Raw genomic sequence first — 23,390 nt, 5'->3', positions numbered from 1 at the left:
AAATGGAGAAATTATTTCAGGTGTTACTATAAAAAAAGACTTGTATTTCTGTATTGGAGAGCACTTGGGTTCAATGTTTGTTGTTTTGAATGTGCCATGTACAGAAGGGAGTTAATCCTAAGCAATTGAAAACTGTATCACTTTACAGTAATCAGATAATTTCTAAGTTGAACAAGAGTATTTCCTCCGATACAAAATTAACAGATTAGATTTAATTAAAATTACAGGCCCCACAGTGGGTAGTCAAATGTGACAAAAGTACTTTCATTACTGAGATTCAAATCTTTGATTTTTCTAATGCTTCATGTTTAATTTTAAGTCAGATTTAACCCTCCTCGATATGGAAGACCGATGTTGCACACATTTCTGGAGGAATGTTCTGTCATTCTTCAGAGACTTTTTCTTCAGGGTTGTGTTGCTCTCGATTTCACTTTAAAATCCCCCAGAGGTGTTCTATAGAATTAAAGCCAGGTGACATAGCCAGGTCATGCTTTTCACTTTGTTCTTCTTAAGAAACTCTTGTGTGATTTCATTCTTTGGATCATTATCACACTCTTATCTTCCTCATCTGTCAAGCTTCTGCAGACTGGGAGTCATCTTGTCAGCCAGTATTTTGGTTTATCCACAGACATTCATGGTGTATCTATAAATGTCATCTTCATAACACCTACACTCCTGTAGCTGCATATCGTCTAATGTACTCTCTTTTGTAGCACAGATTTTCGACTTTAGGGCCTGGTTTTTCAATATTTCTGTATTAATCATGTATCATTTGACATGTAAGTGCATCTGCACAGAGGGGTGCTCAATGCTGTTGCATACTGTTAATAACTAAATGAACCTGGTTTTCAGGTGTAGTTGCAGATCATGTCAGTAAACTTCTTCCCTGGAGCCACATTTCAGCTTCTTTGTTCTCATCCTACGTCCAAACTCAGCAGCCTGAGATGCTGCCAATACCCCACATCACCGAGCCCTCGCCAGATACGCTTGTACTGTATTATACGGAAATGCTCACTGTTGTCCTGTTGGATGCAGACCCACTATTGATCTCAGTCTGCCTATTACTTCCCTGCTGCCTCCCTCCCTCCCTCCCTCCCTCCCTCCCTCCACACTCACGCTTCCCACCTCCCCTCTCAGCCTCTCTCTGCTTTCTTGGACTGCAGCAGAGAAACCGCTGCATCGAAGAAGACAAGAAAAGAAGAAATCTCGGCGCGATGCCTACTACCTCCGCTGCCGTGTAGAGGAGGAAACCGGGGAGCGCCCGCTTGATCGAGCGCATCGGTGAAATGAATGTGATCCTTTGTGGACTGTAAGTGTTTCTTTCTTCTTTTTCTTTAAAAGAAAAATCTCTCCAACTGCAACTTCATCCTCACTGCGCTTTGGCAGCTGTAGATGGTATCTTTCTCTATCATTTAATATGCAAAAATTTGGATTCTCCTGCTTATTTAAAGCGCTCTGCTGCTAGAGGGGCAGGTAAAATGATGGATTTTGTAAATGCTGTGTGCGCACGATTGACAGGAAAGTTGGGGAAGTTTGTAAGTTGTGTAGCGTGAGCATCACTGAGTGAAATTAGGAAATATGTATTTGATTTAAACGCATTTGCTCTTTTGGTGAAGTTTTTATGAGATGCGACAAAAAAAAAAAAAAAAAAGATGGATAATTCAGTGAGTTTGGGGAGGATGCTGTGGGTGGGTGGGTGGGTGGGTGGGTGGATGCAGCCATCCTGACGTGATCGATGCTCGTGGAGAGATGCGCGCACGGCGAGGCAACCCCGAGCTTCCCCCGTGCGCGCACATGCAGGCGGAGTGAATCTGCAGCAAGCTGCGCAGAGGAAGAGGAGGAGAGGAAGAGCAGCTCCATCCATCCATTACTCAGGAGTCGGTGCAGCTCGATGCGGTGCGGGGAGACTCGTCTTAACTGTACATCCAGACACGATTGATTCCTGGCCAACAGAACAGCCCCAAATCTAATTATGGGACGCGACTTGCGTCAGAAGACTCAGTGCGATGATTGATGTTGCTTCCCGTCCGTGGTCTGCCCTCCAGCCTGTGGAACCGCTGTGCGCAGGCTGCAGCAATAGTAAAACGCTCCAAGTGGAACAAAAGAGGAGGAAAGTGACATATGAGTTGTGCAATAGAGCTCCCACCCCCACCTTAAACTTCCAATTGAGCCTCCTGGAAATTCTGAGCAGGTGTTCACTTCCAGGCAGTTCCCTGACTGGATAAATGCTCCGTTTGAATAGATATTTGTCAAACACCCAAGCCAGTGTATGAATGGATGTTTGCCTTAGGCCTGTATACCTCAGTGTTTGCTTTAGCTGGGCAGATGACAAATCACTCTGTTTAACCGTTTCTCATTGTGTCGATTTCCTTTATATAAGAGGACACTGAGCACAGATGAGGGTTTTGGCTTGTATGTCTGCTGCACATGTCAGGATGATGGCCAGAGAAGAAAGTCAGAATACAATCTGGCAGCAGATCGATAAACTGGAGAGAACAGAGAAAAGAAACATGAGGTTTTGATGGCAACACTGTCTTGAGTCTTTGTGTAGATTTAGGTTTATGACTGATTCCTACTGAAAAGAATTCAGTTATCTTCATGTCAGAAAAGGTAATAGAGTTCACCAGAAAAATGAAAGGACTAGTCGAACATCGGAGATTTCAGTTATAGTGCCTACACAAAGTATCCACCCCCCTTGTAAGTTTTCCCCTTTTTATTCCTTTTTAATGCTGAATCACAGTCAGCAGAATTTTTGACAGAAATTTGCAAAAAAGACACTTTCATGTCAAAGTGAAAGCAGATTTCAACAACATAGTTTTGTCAACTGCTGACGTATTCACCATATTCAAGTTAGCAGATTCACCTTTGGCCATAATAACAGCATTGAGTCTTTATGGAACGGTCTCAGTCAACTTTGCACATCTGAACACTGCAACATTAACCTGTTCTTCTTGGCAAAACTGCTCAAGTTGTCAGATTACATGGGGATTATAAGCAAGTAGCCCATAAATTCTCAATTAAAATCAGGTCTGGGCTCTGACTTGGACACTACACAGCATTCACCTTGTCGTCTTTAAATGATATCTGTATAGCTTTGGCTGTTTGCTTTAGATCGTTGTCTTGTTGGAAAACAAATCTTCTAACAAGTTATAGTTCTCTTGCAGACTGTATCAGGTTGTCCTCCAGGATTTTACTGTACTTTGCTGCAGTTATTTTACCCTCCAGCTTTACAAGCCTTCCACAGGGCCTGCTGCTGAGAAGCATCCTCACATCATGATGCTGCCACCACTATGCTTCATGGTGATGAGTGTGTGCTTGTGTATGTCAAACGAAGTGTCTTGTCTGATGGCCAAAAAGCTCAATTTTGGTCTCATTTGATCAAAGAACCTTCTTCAAGTTGACTTCAGAGTCTGTCACTTGCCTTCTGGTGAACTCTAGTCCAGATTTATAATGAGCTTTTTTTCAACAATTTCGTTCTCTTTCCCACTCTCCCATAAAGCTTTGACTGGTGAAGAACCCTGGCAATGACTGCTGTATGTGCAGTCTCTCCCATTTCAGCCACTGAAGCTTGTAACTACTTCAGAGGAGTCATAGGTGTCTTGATGGCCTCCCTCACTAGTGTCTTCCCTGTGCAGTCGCTCAGTTTTTGAGGACGATCTGCTATCGGCAGATTTACGTGTCATATTCCTTCCATTTCTTAATGATGATTTAACTGTACTCCAAGGGATATTCAGTGACTTGAAAATGTTCTTCTATCCATCCCCTGATTTATGCTTTTCAATACCATATCCACTGAGTTGCTTGAATAGTTCTTTTGTCTTCATTGTGTAGTTATAACCACAAATATTTATTGACCAATGACTCAACCTTCCAGATACAATGTCTTTATACTACAATCACTAAGACACATTCATTGCTCTCAGATAATCTCATTTTCACTATTTGTGTGACTTATAACACCAGCTGTCTACATCCGGGTTGAATTTAAATTAATTTAAAAGGGGGAAATTCTCATGCAGTCACTTATTTCACAATTTAGAAATTTAATTAATTGTAATTACTTTTCAGAAATCTGTTTTTGTTGCGGCATGATTTTTTTTGTTGCTGTTGTAAGTTCTTATCCTTAAAGCCAAATGAAATTGATCACGACTCAGTGTTGAAACACTTGGCCAATGGGGCATGAACGCTTTTCATAAGCACTGTATAGGAGTATAGTTTCTGTGAGACAGGCTAGGACTTAGCCAATCTAGCTGATCTCCATTTTCAAATGTATTTTCCAAAATGTCAAAAAAAGGAAAAAGAAAACTGCAAGGGCAATTTTAGGACAAGAAAATGTGTGTATCCTCATTTGGGTTGAAAAAAATAGAGAAAATTCAATTTCTACATTTCACTGCACTTATTGTGGAGACACACACACACACACACACACACACACACAGCTGCCTGATTGCCTGTATATAATGATGGCTGTGAGGGTTTACCGACTGCTGGAGCTTGGCCAGCTGCTATGGGGGTCCCTGTGTGGAGGCTCAAATCGTGATTGGATAGAAACTGTGTGTGTGTGTGTGTGTGTGTGTGTGTGTGTGTCTGTGTGTGTGTGTGTGTGTGTGTGCAGGAGGAGATCCTACATTAAGTGCTGTGTTGCTTGGAATTTCCCTCTGCATCAGTGCATTTGTGAATATATGAATTTATGTGTTTCTGCTCTTCATTTGTGCTCAGCGGATCTCTGAGCTGTAAGGCTGTAAGACTTTTGATCTAAACCTCCTTTTCCCTGCTCCCCTGGCAGTCCTACTATTTGAACAGTCTCTTGAGGCAGCCGTTTAAATGGCCTGTTCATCAGTCTGTTACTCCCTTTGGAGTGCATGTATCCAGTGAATGACAATTTTCAGTTTTAGATGTCTGGGCTTCTGTTGAAGCTTTCCATCAGAGAAATCTATGCACGTTTGCTTGCAAGTCTTTAGGTATTTGCAAAAAGCCATCACTCTGTGTGTTGTGCTGCAGAATTGCTGCCTGTGACCTCTGGACTTTACTGATTTGGTCCCATTACGTCTTTCCAGTCAGTCTTAAGATTTAAAAATCAAAAACTTATTTTTTAACCTTTTTGCAGCAGCAGCATTGGCTTTACAACTTCAAAGCTTTACTCTGTGGTTTGCAGTCAACCTAAGATAAAATGTTTTCCACAGATTATGGTGATGTTCTTCAACTACAAACATGGCTAAGCTTTACTTTTCTACACTGTCCTGATTTGGAATTAGCAAGGGCAACAGACATGACGCGTGGGTCAGAGTTTGGGGATTGTTTTTGGTGATAAAACCTCCACAGTAAGTGGTTTACCTGTGCGATGAAAGGCATTTTTTCATAATCTGTTTTCAAAATTAGCCATTTTTGAGAAATACATCATATTGAGACATTTATTTCATGGCAGCAACTCTCTTTAAAAGGGTGTTCAGGCTGAAAACAACTGAGATAAACAAATGCAAAGGGTCCATGGACTGAGGCAAGTTGCTCCAGATACCAGTGAGAAAATAAAATGATCCTAGAAGTTAAGTTTGAATTATAGGTGCATCAGTTTGAAGGCCTGCCAGAGTTACATTTTGACAATTGGGTTTCTTCTCTGACTCATCATAAATCTTCGTCTTATTTGGAGATTACTGAATTCTGACCTGTTTCTTCTAAAAACCCCTAGGAAACAAAGAATTAATAAATTTGGGACAAATTATACTGTAGTGGATGGAACTTGAAGTCAAGAAATACTCAGAGAAGAGACGTTCTTAAGATCGTTTGGTCAGATGGGCCGGTGAAAGCGAGGTAATGTTGGTGACGCACCTCATCATCAGATCTCTGAGAACAGACTGAAAGATGTGACTCTAGCAGCATATCGACAGACGGTTACAAAGCTGCTCATTCTTTGTTAAAGAGCCAAACTAGCAGCTGGGCATGCGTTATATGTTACATGGTGATGTAGAAAAGTAACAGAAGAATTTCAAATGAGGTGGTTTCATAGAGGTAAGGAGAGACAATAAATCTCTTTGGTGTGAAGTTTAGACTTTGTAAGTTTGCAGACTTTTTCATGCAAAATACACTACCATTCAAAAGTTTGGGGTCACTTTGAAACGTCCTTATTTTTGAAAGAAAAGCTTTTTTTTCCCAATGAAGATAACATTAAATGAATCAGAAATACAGTCTAGACATTGTTAATGTGGTAAATGACTATTCTAGCTGGAAATGGCTGATTTTTAATGGAATATCCACATAGGGGTACAGAGGAACATTTCCAGCAACCATCACTCCTGTGTTCTAATCATAGACTGTATATAAAGATGGTAGTAGCTACTGTGACGTCACCCGTCGGTTTCTGCACTGAGAAAATGAAGCCAGGATTTTTCTACTTCCTGGTTGACATCTAGGAATTTTGGAGCCAGAGACGAAAAAAAGATTCTCAGAGGGCAGAACCGGAGAGCAGTGATTGGTCAGACTGACTGAGAGCCGAGGACTCTCTGTCCCGCCCACATTTACCAGCTTCTGTTGTTTGCTGACACTGCTGCTAACAACGTTAGCCTCAAAAAGTGGAGCTAAACTCTACAGGTAAGTGTTAAATTCAACTTTCTAACTAGTCGTACTCTTCTCCACAACTGGACTATATCACATATAAAGCAGTGACCTACGTTACTGTAGCTGAAGTTACTGTAAACATGTTTTAACATTGTGTTTTAAAGTTGTTCTGTAAATCTCAAGTTACATTTCCTAACTTTGTGTTCACATTGATGCTAAAGCAGGTCTTTCAGTGTCATAAAGTAGTTAACTGTTAGCTGTAGCTAAGTGTCTTGCAGGTCACAGCTGATCAATCATAACAGATCAATAACTGCTGTCTCGAGGTGCAGTTTGTTAATAATCAGCAGATGGAAATTAATCTACGTTAATGTTCCTCCACAGAACTCTTGTTACTGATGGATGTTGATCTCTGAGTTCAGTGAATGAAGAACAGTTCAGTTCTGAGTTAATATCTCTGTTCCTGGGTTCAGACTGTTTTTAACAGCTTCTGTTCATACAACAGTGTGTGGTCAGATAACTGTGTGGAGCTCATGTTAATGCTAATGATACATTAGAATAAAAAAAATAAACTTTATTGTCCATCTAAGGCAGTAAAATGTTCTTTGGCTTCAACCAGGAAAACAAACATTTCCATAAGATTAAAAAATAGGGCAAAACACAACAGTCTATTGTGTTCACTCTGATATTTAATGTTCCAGCAGTTGGAGTGAAAGAACCTTGGAGATCTTTTCCTCACCGTTAGTGTCTTTTCCTTCCAGCCTTGGTCTGGATCATTGGGAACATCTAGTCTGATGGACTGAGAGCTCCAGAGAACATGGACATCCAGCTGTGGTTGTCTGAGATGAAGAGTCTTCTCTCCTTCATCACTGTGAGGAAGAGCAGCACTGATGTCCTCCTCATCCTTACAGCAATAACAATAATGCTGCAGATTCAGCTCCTCTCTTCATAATACAACTTGTCTTGTGACTGTTCACACTTCACTGTCAGCAACACATTATTTCATCCATTTATTGCATGTGTTTACACATCTTTACAGTTCAGAATTGTTAAATAATGTAGTTTTTAAATGTGCAATAAAGGGAATAATGAAGCTCTTGACCCGAATGTGTTGTTTTCATGCTGCATATCTGCTATAAATAACAGACTTTTTATACTGTATTTCTGCTACAACAACAGAGATGAAGTTAAAGGTGATAAATGGAACCTGTGAATACTAAGAACAGACAATAATAAACAGCTGAAACAGTTGGTCTGTCCTTCTGTAAGTGAAAGCTAAACAAGAAGTGGTTCACTGAAGATGTCGTCCATTCAGTCTCCTTTTTCACAGCCAGATGAGGTTTTCCTTCTGGTGGCTTCAGTCAGAAGATCCTCACAGTGAATATGAGACACCTGAGATGAAGACAGACGTCACAGTATCAGCATTAACAGCAGAGGTTCATTTTAAAGTGACCCTGGAAAGATTTCCTATTTCATATAGTTTTCCAAGCACTGAAAGACAGAAAGGCCTGTAGTCGCTTTAGCTTTAGAGGAGAGGATTTTATTATCCAGCTTATCTGTGCTGTAATTTAAATGTAATAACTGTAGTGTTCATCATTACTTTGGTCATATTCTGGGAGTTTATTTTTCCAATCTACACTGTAGGAATACATACTACAACATGTGAATCAGTCATTCAACAATGTTAACAACTAGAGAGTAGATTTACTGTTTTCTCCAGTTTAACTTCAGAGACTCAGCAGATATTCAGGACTACTGACAACACAGAACCTTAACATTACTGTTTTAATCATATTTAGGTTTTCTAAACGTTACATTAATGTGAACCAGCGTCTCCACTGACAGTTTTATTAACTAAATGTACCACATTACACTAACACAACACACTTCAGCTGTTGACATGAAATACAATACAAACGTTGCTAGCTTAATGCTATATTAGCTTTAATCAGGCTACGACGAAGCAGCTAGCTTGGTTAGCATCGCTAACATTAAAGCTAATATTTACAATGCTGTCTTCTCTGGTCAATACACAGAAATAAACTCCACCAACATCTGGAGTGCATTGCAGACATTATATCCGACACTAAAGCTGCTTATAAAGTGCATTAAAAGTGGCACCGATAAGAAAATAAATATTTACTTACCAAACTATCAGAGTCCTTTCAGTGTCTGCTGGTAGAATCAGCCGAAGGTAGAAAACTGGTTAAAACAAGCCAACAGGCAGAAAAACTATCTGTGGAAAATGTTCTGCTACTTCACCAATAAATAAACCAACAGCGATCATATCAGAATTAATCCAAACGAGAATAGAGTTTATGGTGAATGAGCGTCTGGGCTGCCTCCTCCATAGCACCTGTCAATCATTCCAGACCAGACTGTTGATCAAGTAGCCACGCCCCCTGGCTCCGCAAAACTTTAACGCTCTGTATAAAATTCAGTATTTACTTATTTTCAGATTCGCCACCTGATCTCTTGTTTTGACCATAACAGCTAACGAAAAAAAATCCTGAGCCGTAGAAAAGCAGTCTATCGAATTTTAGTTTTTCCTGTGATGAATAGGGGGTCTATGGAGTCAGACCTTTTTGGAGTCAGCCCCTGGCAGACAGTGTGATATTGCAAGTTTTTGACACTTCCGGGTAGGCTTCATGTTTGGAGCCAGACGCTACGTCCATCTTTATTATACAGTCTATGGTTCTAATGGCACATTGTGTTAGCTAATGGTGTTGAAAGGCTAACTGATGATTAGAAAACCCTTGCGCACTTATGTTAACACCTAAATAAAAGTGTAAGTTTTAATGGAAAACATGAAATTGTCTGGGTGACCTCAAACTTTTGAATGGTACCAATGATCTTCACCAAGGAGACTGTGGATCAAATGCTGTGTTGAACTAATGTTTTGTGGCCTTTTTACTCACTGTTTACTTCTGGTGTCTGTTGATGTTTTCAGTCGCTTTTGGGTTTTTGTTAACACTCCAAAACTGCTTAAGCTTTGGCACAAAAACTTGTTGGTTCGGAAAAGATCGTGGTTTAAGTTAAACTACACCTGTGCATAAAAAGAAGCAAGCAAAAAGAGACAAAAACAATTAAAATAAATATACTAAAGATAATAATGATTATTTACACTACTTACACCTTTCACATGTACAGATATAAATGTAGTGTGTAGAAATGCATTTAAAAAGACACAGACAGCAACAGTGTTGTATTATGTTGTGGTCATATTGTGAAATATTTATGCTAAAAAAGTACTTAGTTAAGTTTATGCTCCACAAATAATTAGTCAGGTTTCGGAAAACTCACAGTTTGGGTTAAAAGCACACTTGAGCAAATGACAAGCATAAAGCTCAAGCTGTATTCTAAATATTATCTCTACATAGTTTTTTTTTCATTGAAATACAATTCGTTTGTGGCACACATTGCAGGTAGGACAATACAAACCATAGAACAGCTGCCACAGTATTTTGGTTATGACCAAGACAATGCTGCTAAAACACTGGAAATAAGTAAAGGCAAATGAAAGAAAGGTGTATCTTCAGCAAGCTTCATTTTCTTTGTGCGTATTTTATCTTGGCATATTTATTAAAGTCAGCAATTCAGGTCAATACTAAAGAAATCAGGGAGAATGGGAATTGTTGTTTCAGTCCTTTGAAAACATTCAATTCAAATGAAGGGCTCACTCTGACAGACCTAAAACCTACTGAATTTCTCTATTAGAATTAAACTCGTAAGGCTTATGTCTTTCTAACTGCACGGGAGGTTTTGTGTTATTTCTGTCACAACCAAAACCTCGCATCTGCAGAGCTTGGCGTGTAGTTTTATTCACATGGTGTGCATGAGCAAATGCTCACTGCAGCCATCTGTGGACACTGCAGAAAGCCTGTAGGGCTCTGCACACACCGCTTGCATTTACATATTGTCGACCAGTATGTCGCATGCAGATACAGGATCTCATTGGTCTGAGCTGCATGTTCTGCTATTTCTCGCAGTCAGTTTCCATTCTGAACAGAGAAAGTTTTTCTGAATATAACATCCTGCAGAAAATGATTTCTCCATTTCGCCCTGCACAGTCCCAGAGTAGGCGCCTGCAGAGTGTATGCGTGTGTGCGTGCATGCGTCTACTGTATTTTCGTGTGTGCGTTTGTGAGTGATTAATGAACGTGGCTGGATGGCGTCAGCGGGCCATGACAGCACGATTGCAAGGAAATCATTTCTTCTCTCTCTGTGGACTGCTGATTCAGAGCTCACTAGAATTTTGCTGATTGCTAAAATCACATCGTAAGGGTGCTGTTATAATAACCCCAATCACAGCATCACAGCAGAAGGTGTGCCATCAAAAAGGAAATAAAAACAGCCATAAACAGTATTAGCTGGGCTGTTTATTGGGGGAAAGGCCAAGGTTGTGTGCTGACTTCTTGTATAATGATACAGTGCCAATAAAATGTATTCACCGCCCATGGTTTCCCCTTTTTACTGCTTTTAAACACTGAATTGTGATCAGTTAAATTTGGCCTTTTTTGACAATAATTTGTTCTTTCACATCAAAATGAAAACTGATTTCTACAAACACATTAAAAATATTTAATGTAATATAAGTGATTGCATCACTATTCACCCCCTCCAATTCAGAATTCAGTAGATGAAACTTTTGCCACAGTTACAGCATTGAATCTGTGAATATGTCCCAGCCACACTTGCACATCTGGACACTAATTATACTCAATTTTTCTTTGCAAAACTGCTCAAGCTCTGTCAGGTTACACAGGGACTCCTCTTTTTTCAAGTCCAGCCACAAATTCTCAACTGGATTGATGTCTGGGCTCTGACTCGGCCATTCTAGAACAGTCACCTTGTTGTCTTTAGACATTTTTTGTGTAGCATTGGCTGTGCTCTTTGGGTTGTTGTCTTAGTGGAAAACAGATTTTTTCCCAGTTGAAGTTCTTTTGCTGACTGCATCAGGTTGTCCTCCAGGATTTCATTATACTTTGCTGCAGTTATTTTACTCTCTATCTTCACAAGCCCAACATCCACATATCATGATGTTGCCACCACCATGCTTTACAGTGAGGACAGTGTGTTCGTGATGATGGTGTCCCACAAAAACTTGTGTCTAGTCTGGTGACCTAACATAAACACTATTTGTTGCATGAAAATGCCATCTAATGCAGGTTGCTTCAGGGAAAGGACTGGGCATGTTTACCGGACGTTAAAGAATTATCTCTCAAACTGCACTGAAAGACTTCTAAATGTCAGCATTAATGGCCATTTGCATGAGGAGGATAACGGTTAGCCTATCATGAATAATGAAATGTCAACAGAAGAGGCATATCTTTCATATTCTGCATTGCCATCAAGATGATGCTTTTGAAATTCATTGTGCACTTGGATAAGAGAGACGAGAGGAAAAGGAAGAGAGAGAGAAAGAAAGCAGAAGCAAAGAGAGATTGACAGTAGAGAGCGGTAACCACAGATCAGCACGGAGACCAGGGATTACAGTACACAGACCTGTCTGGTCTGTTACGCACCGTTATTCATTTTCCCTCTATTATAAAAAGTTCTCTCAGTGTTGCTGGACAGAAAGTTGATTGGCTATTTTCTTCTTGGCCATTTGGTGCTGAAACTCTCAGAGCATATCATAAGGTTTATCACAGAGTTCGACCTCTAGTCCAAGACATCAAGCACTCAGCTGGAGGAGCTGCGTCGCTGGGAATGAGTACGGAGTTAGTTTGCAAAGACGAATGAGTGCAGAAAAGAGGTTTATTCCAGTAATACAGTTTTTCTTTTCAGTAACATAAACGTACAGAATCTTCAGCTTTAAGTACAGATAACCAGCATTGCTGTGAGTACATATGAAACTCACTGTCAGTGTGTATGACTTCTTCCAGTGTGCATTACCATTTATAACAACCTATCTGCATTGATCCCACGGAAAACTACACAATATGTAGTTTCTAAGTGCCTCGTGGTCTGATGAGAAGCACTTTGTGATCTGCATCCTTTAAGGTTTCAGATGGAGTGACTGATTGATTAATTCGTTTAATTAGTCAACTATTATGTTAATCACCAGCTAAAAGTAATCCGTTTGAGTGATTTCTGAAGAAAAAAGCGCCATGATTCTTTGATTCCAGCTTCACAGATGTGAATATTTTTGTGGTTTCTTTCTTCCTTCATCAAGAAACTTAATATCTTTGGGCTTGTTCACACTTTAAAGACCGATCAACAGTTTAATCAACAATGAACATTAATTATTAGTTGTAGTCCTGCGTATTTTAATGTGTTAGTTCAGTTTAAACAACCAGAACATCTTGGTGAAAGCTATGGACAGCTTCTAGTAACAGCTGAAGGAGTAGTTCGTCATTCTGGTAAATAAAATTCCTTTTTGCCGAGAGTTAGATAAGAAGCTGATGCCACTGTATAGATGTAGAGCCAAGAGGCAAATAAATTAGGTTTAGATCAAGCTCCAACTTCCAGAGCTGAAAAACACAGAAGTCCGGCTAAGCAATAAAAGCAAAGGCTACAATTTAGAATACACTTCATGCAGCATGTTTGAACCATAGCCTAAACTCTCATATCCATGCTTTTAGAAATTCTTGTCTTTTTATGTCATGTTTTTATTGTATCTCATGTGTTCATGCTCCATCACATGGTTTAAACCTATTACATGGTGAATATTGAAAGGAAGCTTGACTTTAAAAATAATGTTGCAAAATGTAACTGTATCTGTCAGATAAACTGTAATTAGATACTTTTTAGCCATCCAGAAAAGTGCCATAAACCGCAAATGTCCTCTTGGCACTGGCTCCAAAAGCGAATCAATCCCCTTAAACCTCCATGTTAAAATGTCTAGCTTTACAGCAGAAAAAAACATGTTTACAGCCTGCTGAAAGAAAACATGTTGGTCTCTATAGCTAATTTTCCCATTTATGACAACAGTACAGGGGTTGAATCTTTATGGAATTCACCTGTTTAAATTGTTTTAGGGCTTAAACTTATGCACAGTTAAGGGTGTGGTTGCTTTGAGTGACAGGTAGGTGCTGTGTTTTGGCAACCAGGTTTCATTCAGCCTGCCTCAGCTCCAGTCACACTACACCTCTTTGCTGTGTTGGATTAACTGCACCTCACTGAGCTTCAAAACTGCTCTTCAGGAAACCTATAGCTGGCATCCATTTGAGAGTTCATCCACCTTTATATACTATATACAAATGTAAAAATGACATGAGAGTTACAGTTTTTTAATGAACAGCGCCCAGCAGCACTGACTACTAGGAGTCTTGTCATCATTGAGAGGTTGTCAAATATTAGAAATACACATTCCTATCCTGAAACAAGACTCAGTTTACAAAAATATTGATATTAAAAAAAAAACACTTTTGCCTTCAAGTTTTAACTCAGCTGACTGATTTTACTGTAGGACGTGCAGGTGCAGTGTAGAAACATTGTTCTGTTTGGCCTGGTGTGTAGATACCTTCATGGCCAGGGGGAGTTAGTGTCTCATCATCTGGCTGTGTACAAAGTTAGTTAGGACACTTTTCCTACTTCATTTGACTGCTGCATTGCACCAAAATCTCTCGGGCTGCTTTACGTTGCTGTGGAGCATGGCAGCTTATGTTCGAATGACAGATCCCAGGTGATGTTTTATCTAATCCTGCAGCGCAAAGGTTAGCAGTAACACCATACATCAACCTGCTATGGTCGATTTGGGCACTTAACCTAGACCCAACACCTCAGTGTGAGCTTTTCACTCCAGGGACCGCAGATACAAATAGAGAAGCATTGCTAAGCCTAATGTACAAAAGATGGACTATCTGCCTTTTATATGTTGATAGTCACAATCCAGTCACGTGATGCATTGTTTCACCTTACCACTGCTGACAATGGCACACTATAATACTATAATTCTACAAGAAAATTGAATCTCAAGGCCTGGGATATTTCTGCTTTGATTAATTGTAACCGTAGAAGCTGTGCTGAGCCTCATTTCACATATTCTTTCAGGTTGTCTGTCACTGGTGTTAGTGCTGTTGATAAGCAGATGTCATTGACTGCAGTTCTTCTTGAGGTCAACACTGAAGTAAACGTCAGTTAACCCACTGAGCTCCAAGCAGTTTCTGGGTGTTTTTTTTTTTTTTGCTCCTGTCACAGTTTTACTCAATCACTATATTTTCACTGCAATATAAAGTCCTGCACGTGTACTGAAACAACATGGAGAGATGTAGTTTGAAATTGGCGATGTCTTCTGTGCAGTATGACATAGAAGAGAAAGAATAAGTTCAAATTCTTTAACTATTTGTTGTACAGAAAGTGAAAATACCTGAAATCAACATGTACAAGATTTTTCCAAGTGCTCACAGGCATTGCCAATACTGGAAAATACAAATGGTAACTCCACGTACCATAGATATTTCACGACTTGCATTTTGATTTATTTCCATACTTGTTTTCATCTTCTCTGTATAAGCATTTCAGCCCAGTTCAACCGAAAAGTCTGGTAATTGTTGACACATGACTGTCATATCAGAGTCTCTAATGACTTCCCAGTTGTGCCAACGAGTACAGAATATTTGTTTTTACAGAATCTGGTTAGAGCAAATACTTTATTTTCTGCACATTTTTAAATGAGACGTACATTTTATTTATTTGATAGGGACAGTGCATATTAATGAACGTCTATTTAGACAGCAACAGACGTAAATATGCTGGATTATAGCTACAATGCTAATTTACATCCGCAGTCCCCTGTAAAGCTTAGATTTGGTTCATTTCCTCAACAACACAGCAAGTCACAGACTGATAGCTCAAGGACTGTTCGAAAATTCAAAATCCAATGATTCATTGTGGTTTTACAATTTCTGAATCTGATAAATGGTGTGATTCTGGTGATTATTTAAAGACAAAATGCCTTCCACTATATGTGTTTTGCAAATTCGGTGCACTTGTACTGATTGAGTCTGAACTCTGTAATAGTGTAGTGGTGCTGAAGGGCTTTGGAGTGGGATGTGAGGATCTTAAGGTTGCTCATGTTTCTCCTGCAGCATTATTTGACCACAGTGGCTGCAGGCCGCTCAGACGGCTCGGCCTGGTGTGTTGACAGGTCTGCTTAGAGGCCAACGCCAGTGTCATAGTAGAGAAATCCCTGAGGGGAGTCAGTCATACTCCCAGCCTAGAAACATAAACCAGAAATGAATCAATTGTGACAGAAAACATGGCCACAAAAGCTGCATTTCCAAGAAGCTTATATTTCTAAATGTACGATAGAAATGAATAAATGATGTCAGATATGAATAATATCTTTTCGACTTAATCCAGTTTTATCTAACTTGACACAGATGTGCACTGCATGTAAAAAAGGTCTTTCTGTCATATCTCATACACTGCAAGCCTGTTACTAAGACCTTACATACACAGTACAACAGGCAGTGTAGAGCTCTGGTATAATATGATGTAGTACTCTATTTAGTCAACCTTAATGTTAACATTGATAAATAAAAAATATCTTAAAATTCAACTCCACTCAATCAAATCACAGCATCATGTGTGGAATGAGGATAAGCTTATTTTCAGTGCCCAACAATGTAATATAAAGGAATAGGTTGACATTTTGTGAAACATGTTTATTCATCACTCTCAGAACTGAACTATAAAAATGAAGCTACACACAGCAACAGGTTAGCTTTGCTTAGCATAAACGCTGGAAGCACTAAGAAACTAAAAACCTGTCTTTGTCCAAAAGTAGCCAAAAATCCACCTTAAAGTGTCTCTAAAGCTAAATATCAAATATTCTGTTTAATCTATACAGAACAATTGCGAAAATGTTAGTGTGTATTCACAAAATCAGCATGAGACTTCCAGAAGTTAGCCTAGCTTACTAAGCTAATTAGTCAGCTATAGGTCATTGCAGCTGGCTGTTTTCCCCCTATTTCTAGCTGCTATGCTAAGCTAACCAGCTTCCGCATACAATTGCACAGTAATTCACAGTATTTGTAATTACTCTCAAAAAGCAAACTAATTTCCACAACTGATGATCAACTGCTTCAAAGTTTATAGTGATGAATGTGTAACAACGTCCTTCTGGGTAGTCTTGCCACTTGGTAGCCATACTAGCAGCCATCTTGGTAATGTCCCAGGCAGTTATTTCAGGCTACCAATACAAGGCCACTATCTAAGTGAATGGAAAAAAGCCATAACTGCAATTTCAGTGGCACATAGTGGGATATAAAAGTTTGCCACATCTTGTTTCCTGGTTCAGTTGTTACAAAGTGGTGATTGACTGTTGTGGTGGACGAATGGGACATTCAACCCCCAACACTGGCGTGACAAAGTTCTCCCACTGAATATAATGTCTCTAGTATGAGCTGGCCGATGTGTTTTTTTCAGGGATGATACTGATTATTGGTAATTAGGAAGACGATAGCTAATATTTAAAACAAAAATGTACATTTTTTTAACAGCATTTTATGGAACAAAAGCATACTTAGCATATTTTCTCCGCCTTAATGATTAACTTTAATTTACATATTAACTGTAAAAAAAAAAAAACAGGTCAAAACTGTAAATAATGTCTTCCAGAAAATTAGTATTGTTGTAGTTTTTAATTCATTCTTTTACAATGTTTGACCATAAAAGTACAGTTTGGTTTTTTTTGTTTTGTTTTTTTTTTTACAGTACTTAAATCAGATAAATTAGCCTTATTTTCACAGCTTTTTAACATTACTGTACTCTAACAATTTTATAGCCTATTTTTTCCTGGCAACAATTTTTTTCTATTTTTTTTCTTCCAATGTATACAGGACATCTTGGTTGTCATTGGGTACCCTTCACTGGATTTTTCAATGTTCAGGTAATTCATTAGACCTATCAAATTCTCTGAATTTCAGGAATAGAGTCCATAAGTTAGTAATAAAATGTTCTCTGCTGCTTCTGCGCTGTTGCTACATTTCAGGCAACAAGAAGATTGCTATGTAGGACGTAATTAATGCTGTGAAAGGGAATATTTTAACCCAAACCATAATCCTTCTGTATCCAAAATGTGAGGGAAAATTAGACTTAAGTCACAAAATAAAACTAAACCAACTGAAAGTGGAAAACCTCCCATACAGCTATCGACATTGAATATTCACACTCGTGGCATCAACGCCAAAGGACACCTTGAGAGTGTCTCTGAGACGCCAGCAGCTTTGATTAAACTATATTATTTGACACTTTAGGAACAAGAACCGGTTGGAGCCACAGTCCTGGAAATACTCATAAAATCCTTGAAATGAATGAGCTGTAATTAAATGGAGCTCTGTTCTAGGATTGCAGTTGCTGATTTACAAGCTTGGCTGATGACTAACAGACTTGTCGCCATCATAGTGCACAGTTTGTTTGCAATCAATCACATTTGTTTGGCCACTTTCTAGTTTTTTTTTAATTCTAATTGAATTGTTGACTGATTTGCTGTAAGAAGCTATATAATTCAAAATATACCAAACTCTAAGTACAGCTGAAGCTTTGGACCCAGAAAATACCTAAAAAAAAAAGTCAACAGGTCATGCAACACTTACATCCAAATATTATGGTCCTGAAGTAAATCTTGCCTTTGCAGTATTGATCATGTGTTTATGTTGACTTTGCATCAAAGCTCATGCTGGATTCTATTTTATTCACAGATGCCACTGGATTTATGCTATATAGCTTTATTTACAGATTGCTGCTTTTTAAGGATGATAAAAAATAAAACAGTTGCTTTTCACAAGACATGATGCAAATATTTGTGCCTCTCATAGCCTGAAATTATTAATTATATGTTTAGATCTTCAGTCTGAAAACTCAATGACACTGCACAATGAATCATTTTCTTCTTTCATCTTTTATTATTCCCCTCTTAGTACAGCATTTCCACTTCATTAGCAGACTGCAGTCTCTGTCGGCCTCAATGGGAAGTTGTTCTTTTGGAGTTCTTTTCAGTGTGCCAAGAAATGCTGCAGTCAGGTATTTTTTAATCGAGCTAAACTTCTCTTTGTCTTTGTGTGCCCACAGGCTGATGGTTTCTTCTACTGAGCCCTGACAGCACTTAGGATCCTTCCAATTTGAGATCAACTGTCTCCATTTCAGCTCTGTCTGGTTACTCCCATCCAATGGAATTAGATATCATTACTTAATCATTAGTTGCCTGGCAGCCAGTTGGCTTTTTAGTGCTGAAAAACTGCCTTAGCTCTCACTCAGTCTGAGAAGAAAAAAGCAGGAGAGAATAAAAATAGGTAGCTTACATTTGTTGCACCTGGTGGAATAAAAGAGCAGTAGAGCTGAGATAACTGACATTTAGTTCCAGCTTTCCTTGTGCCAAGATGGATGAAACGCAAAACAACAGGACTTCCCTGGTTAAAGGTGCCAAGGACATTGCTAAAGAAGCCAAGAGGCAAGCTTCCAAAAATTTCAGCAAAGCTGCTGATCGTGCCTCAGATGAATACTCAGCCCATCGCAGCTACAACCGCTTCCAGAATGAGGATGAAGAAGAAAACAACTACAACAGTTACACTCAGCAAGATGGTCACTATGCCGGCAATGCAGCCAACGACGAGGACGGGGCCTCCAGCGATGCCACGGAGGGCCACGACGACGAAGACGAGATCTACGAGGGGGAGTACCAAGGTGTGCCTGCCTACAATGATGGGAAACCGCGGGAGGGACAGGTGGCTCTGGGCCAGCCGGTCTCCGACAGCCTAAAGAGCCGCAAGGAGCTGGAAAATGAGAGACAGGCAGATGAGGAGGAGCTGGCCCAGCAGTACGAGCTGATCATGCAGGAGTGTGGCCACGGGAGATTCCAGTGGCAGCTGTTCTTTGTACTCGGCCTGGCGCTCATGTCGGACGGCGTGGAGGTGTTTGTAGTGGGCTTTGTCCTGCCAAGTGCTGAAACAGACATGTGTGTCCCCAACTCTGGTGCCGGATGGCTTGGTAAGGATGTGCATGATAGTGGAAAACCCTTCTTTTAACCCTTTGATGCATAACCTGGGTCAAAAGTGACCCAAATCCAATGGAAAATGGGTATCTCCTCATGTGGTCTACGCATCAAAGGGTTAAAATGACATGTAATACATGGAATGTTTTTGAATTACTATGTCAGTAATATTTCCACACTTTTCAGAGTAGTTCTTACACAGTTACATTACAAATACTCCTGTCTCTCACATCATACCCCTCGACTAGCACACAGGGAGTCACATGTGTGGGCTAAAATACATACATCTAAAGTGCAATTGAATGTCGCTTGAAAATCACGTTTTGTTGCTCCGCTGTTGCCAGACTTCTTTCTCTGGCTGCAGTGGCGTAGAAGTGTAGTCTGTGTTGTGCCAGTTGGGTGTAGTAGTGGGAATTCTGGCTCTTTTAAGAGATCCGGTTCTTATGGCTTGGCTCACTAAAAAGAACCAGATTTTCTGGTGCTTAAATCAGTTTATTACCAAAAATAATGTAAAATTATGTGTAAAATTAATTTCTAATGTACAAAACATACATTATATCAAATGTTTATTATTTCTATGGCTCATTATACTCAGCATGGAACAGAGTGCTGCAAAAAATAAATTTCAAAACACAAAAACATATACCCATCTAAATCTGACAAAAAGATTCAATTTCTAATTGTATACACTACTGTTCAGAAGTTTGTAATCACTTAGAAATGTCCTTATTTTTTGAAAGAAAAGCAGTTTCTTCAATGAATATAACATTAAATTAATCAGAAATACAGTCTAAACATTGTTCATGTGGTAAATGACTGATTTTTAATGGAATATCTACATAGAGGTACAGAGGAACATTTCCAGCAACCATCACTCCTGTGTTCTAATGGTGTTGAAAGGCTAATTGATGATTAGAAAACTCTTGTGCAATTATGTTAGCACATTAATAAAAATGTGAGTTTTCATGGAAAACATGAAAATGTCTCGGTGACCCCCAAACTTTTGAACGGTAGTCTAATATTTATAAACTTTTAACTATTTACAGTAAAAAAAAACATAGAGAAGCTTAGAGAATCTCTCATTAATCAATCATAGCCTTTTGCACCAACTGTCTCATAGACTGTGGGTTGTAGGTCTAGGTAGTTGTGGTGGTTACTGGATGTACTGTAGACACTGTAGCAGCAGCAACAAAAGTCAAACTAACACTTTCATTAGTCACAGGTTCACTTGCCTGTCTTTTTTCTTCCAACTGCACTGATAGATGTACAGTTCTATGTGCCTGTGTAGGCTATTTGTAGAGCCTACTCGATATGAAATTTTAACCTTGCCTACTCTACACTCTGCCTGTGTATTATTGATGTAATTCAAATGCATCCAAATTTTACTACATTTCCTGTGGCTGCTCTCTCTGTCTCTCTCTCTCTCTTAGTACAGACATCACCACATGTCTCATGTAGTTCACCAATCATGTGGAGCTTGAGCAGAAGAAAAAATAGAGAGAAAGAGGGGAAAAAAAGTGTCTCTGTCTGCCAGGCGATCACTCACTTCAAAGAGCCGGCTCTAGGAGCTGTTTCATTCACGACTGACACATTACTAGTTAGGTGTAGATACTGACCAACTATGGCAGGAATTTAATATTTAATAGCTAGACTGGATATTTACTGGAGATATCCTAATCATTCTGGGTGACATCAATTTTAGCATAAGTAGAAATCTTTGTAAAATTACACAAAATTTGTGAATGTATTTTAACACACTCTTATGTTAAAAAAATATCAAATTTCCTTTAAAAAATGAATTTTGTATTATGGTTACACACTTGGCTATTTTTCCAATCCTATTGATATTTACACTACCAGTCAAAAGTTTGGACACACCTTCTCATTCAGTGGTTTTTATTTAATTATTTTTATACATTGTAGATGAATACTTAAGACATCAAAACTATAAAAGAATACACATGGAATTATGTTGTAGACAAAAAAGTGTGAATCTTCAGTTTTAATCTACAATGTAGAAAATAATACAAATAAATAAAAAGCATTGAATGAGAAGGTGTGTCCAAACCTTTGACTAGTAGTATATGTCTTTAAAAATGCTGAAAAATTCTGTAAAATTATAGATGCTTTTGACAGTATACAACATTTAGAAAGTGCTTACATTTGTTTTAGTTAAATCATTATTCTCATTCATAAAAATATGAATAATAAGAATAAGAAAACAAGTTTATTTATACAGCACAATTCATGCACAAGGCATCTGAAAGTGCTTCACAATGACAAAGAAATTAATTACATAGATGATTTAAACGGTAGACATTAAAAGCATGCATTAAAATCATAGAAATAAAACACAATTTAAGCAAAAAAATAACGTGAAATAAAAAACTCAGATAAAAAGAGAGCTAAAATCAAATCACTTTAAAAGTTACCGTGCAGTGTTAAGAGTGACAGTGCAGTGTTTCTGAAATAGGGAAAGCAATGGCATAAATAGAACATTGTAGTCCAAAATTTTACAAATCATGTCTCCAGTAGGGCTCATGATTTATTATTAGGAGCCAAGCTCATTCACCCCTGGTTAAAATATGTAGAATGACAATAGCACTATACTGTTCACCATGTTTTGTGAGGCTGAAACTTTGATTGCTGCCCATTTAGTCAGAAACATATAATTTAAGTATCTATAAATGCCTGAAGTGATGTTTCATGGGTTTTGAGAAACCTTCTGAGCTGAAATTCTGAAACTTCCAGGACGACACAGCTGAATTACATTACATAGTACTTAAAGTGACAACATAGTATGATGGAAAACAGAAGTGCTCATGTTCTTCTGTTGGAGCTCATACATCAATTTACGTGGTGAAAGCTTAAATCGCATCAGCTCATCTGACATATTCTTTATCTGAACAGTTTGGGATTTTTGATTCCTTGCTAAGAGCAGCTGGACTGGCAAACAGTCCTAGATATCTAAAGGAGAAGTGAAATTAAGACTTCCAATATTCCAAAATCCTGAATAAATCTGCTGAATCCAGCTTCCAGAAGCCGTAAATTCAGCTGAAAATAAAGTCTTCAGGCGTGCAAAAGGATTCTGTTTGATGCAGATAGATAGAAGCGCAGATTGGCAGAAAAAATTGGGTGTTGATGGAATTAGTTCCCTGCTGGAAAGCTGCTAATGATTTGTGTTGTTAATGACATGCATGCAGAGTAGTGGTGGGTGACACTTTCAACTGTAATCTGGTTGCTTTAGGAGCTGCCAGCAGGTTGTCATGGCACCAGGTGTTTGGATACATGAGTAGGAGGTGTGTTCAGCTAGATGGATCTCTCCCACTCTTGGGAAAAGTTGTGTGTTTGTGGTCCACTATCGCTGCATGTTTGAATGTATGCAGTTATTATTCCTCAAAAATAGCTGCATAGCACTCGGCATTTTTATTACAGTTTTTCTCAATTGATTGGACACTGTTCCTGAAAAATAGCAGATATTTCCCAACACACTGCACACTATTTTTTTTCATTTGAACACAATTCACAAAGCACTGCACACTTGTGTCAAAAGCGCACTTTATTGTCAAATTTTGAACTTTGTTTTCATAATTAAGACACAAGAAACAAAAGTAAGACACTGCACTGCTAAATACAAAACACTTGTCTCTCACAGTGTTTTCACATGAAGTGTAAAAAAATTATACAGCCCTCAAAAATGACAACTTAAACACCAATGCATCCTATAAATGAATCAGAGGAGGCCATTGCAGTGCCTGACTGTACATTATAAAATAAAAATAATGCTAGACAAAAAATACAGCACTGTATTATACACAGTACAGTATGCAAATATTTACACCACGTCTGCATCAATTCTTTCAGCCTGGTCAGACCACAGGACCTCATCAACATCACAAGCTAT

The 23,390-nt window shown here is 38.8% G+C and overlaps 1 protein-coding gene across 1 annotated transcript in view; it reads left to right on the top strand.

Moving 5' to 3' along the window:
• Window positions 1–1,124: 1,124 nt before the first annotated feature.
• Window positions 1,125–23,390, top strand: part of LOC111578853 (synaptic vesicle glycoprotein 2C-like) — an 85,480-nt gene continuing 63,214 nt past the window's right edge. Inside the window, exons 1-2 of the mRNA XM_055019325.1 lie at window positions 1,125–1,309; window positions 18,568–19,482. Coding sequence (XP_054875300.1) covers window positions 18,876–19,482 — 607 coding nt within the window. The 5' untranslated portion in view covers window positions 1,125–1,309; window positions 18,568–18,875. The remainder of the gene's footprint in view (window positions 1,310–18,567; window positions 19,483–23,390) is intronic.

This window comes from Amphiprion ocellaris, chromosome 17 (genome assembly GCF_022539595.1).
Source record: "Amphiprion ocellaris isolate individual 3 ecotype Okinawa chromosome 17, ASM2253959v1, whole genome shotgun sequence".
Taxonomy (NCBI): Eukaryota; Metazoa; Chordata; class Actinopteri; family Pomacentridae; genus Amphiprion; species Amphiprion ocellaris.
Note: the sequence above shows the minus strand (reverse complement) of the source record. Positions and strands in the feature narration are given on the sequence as shown.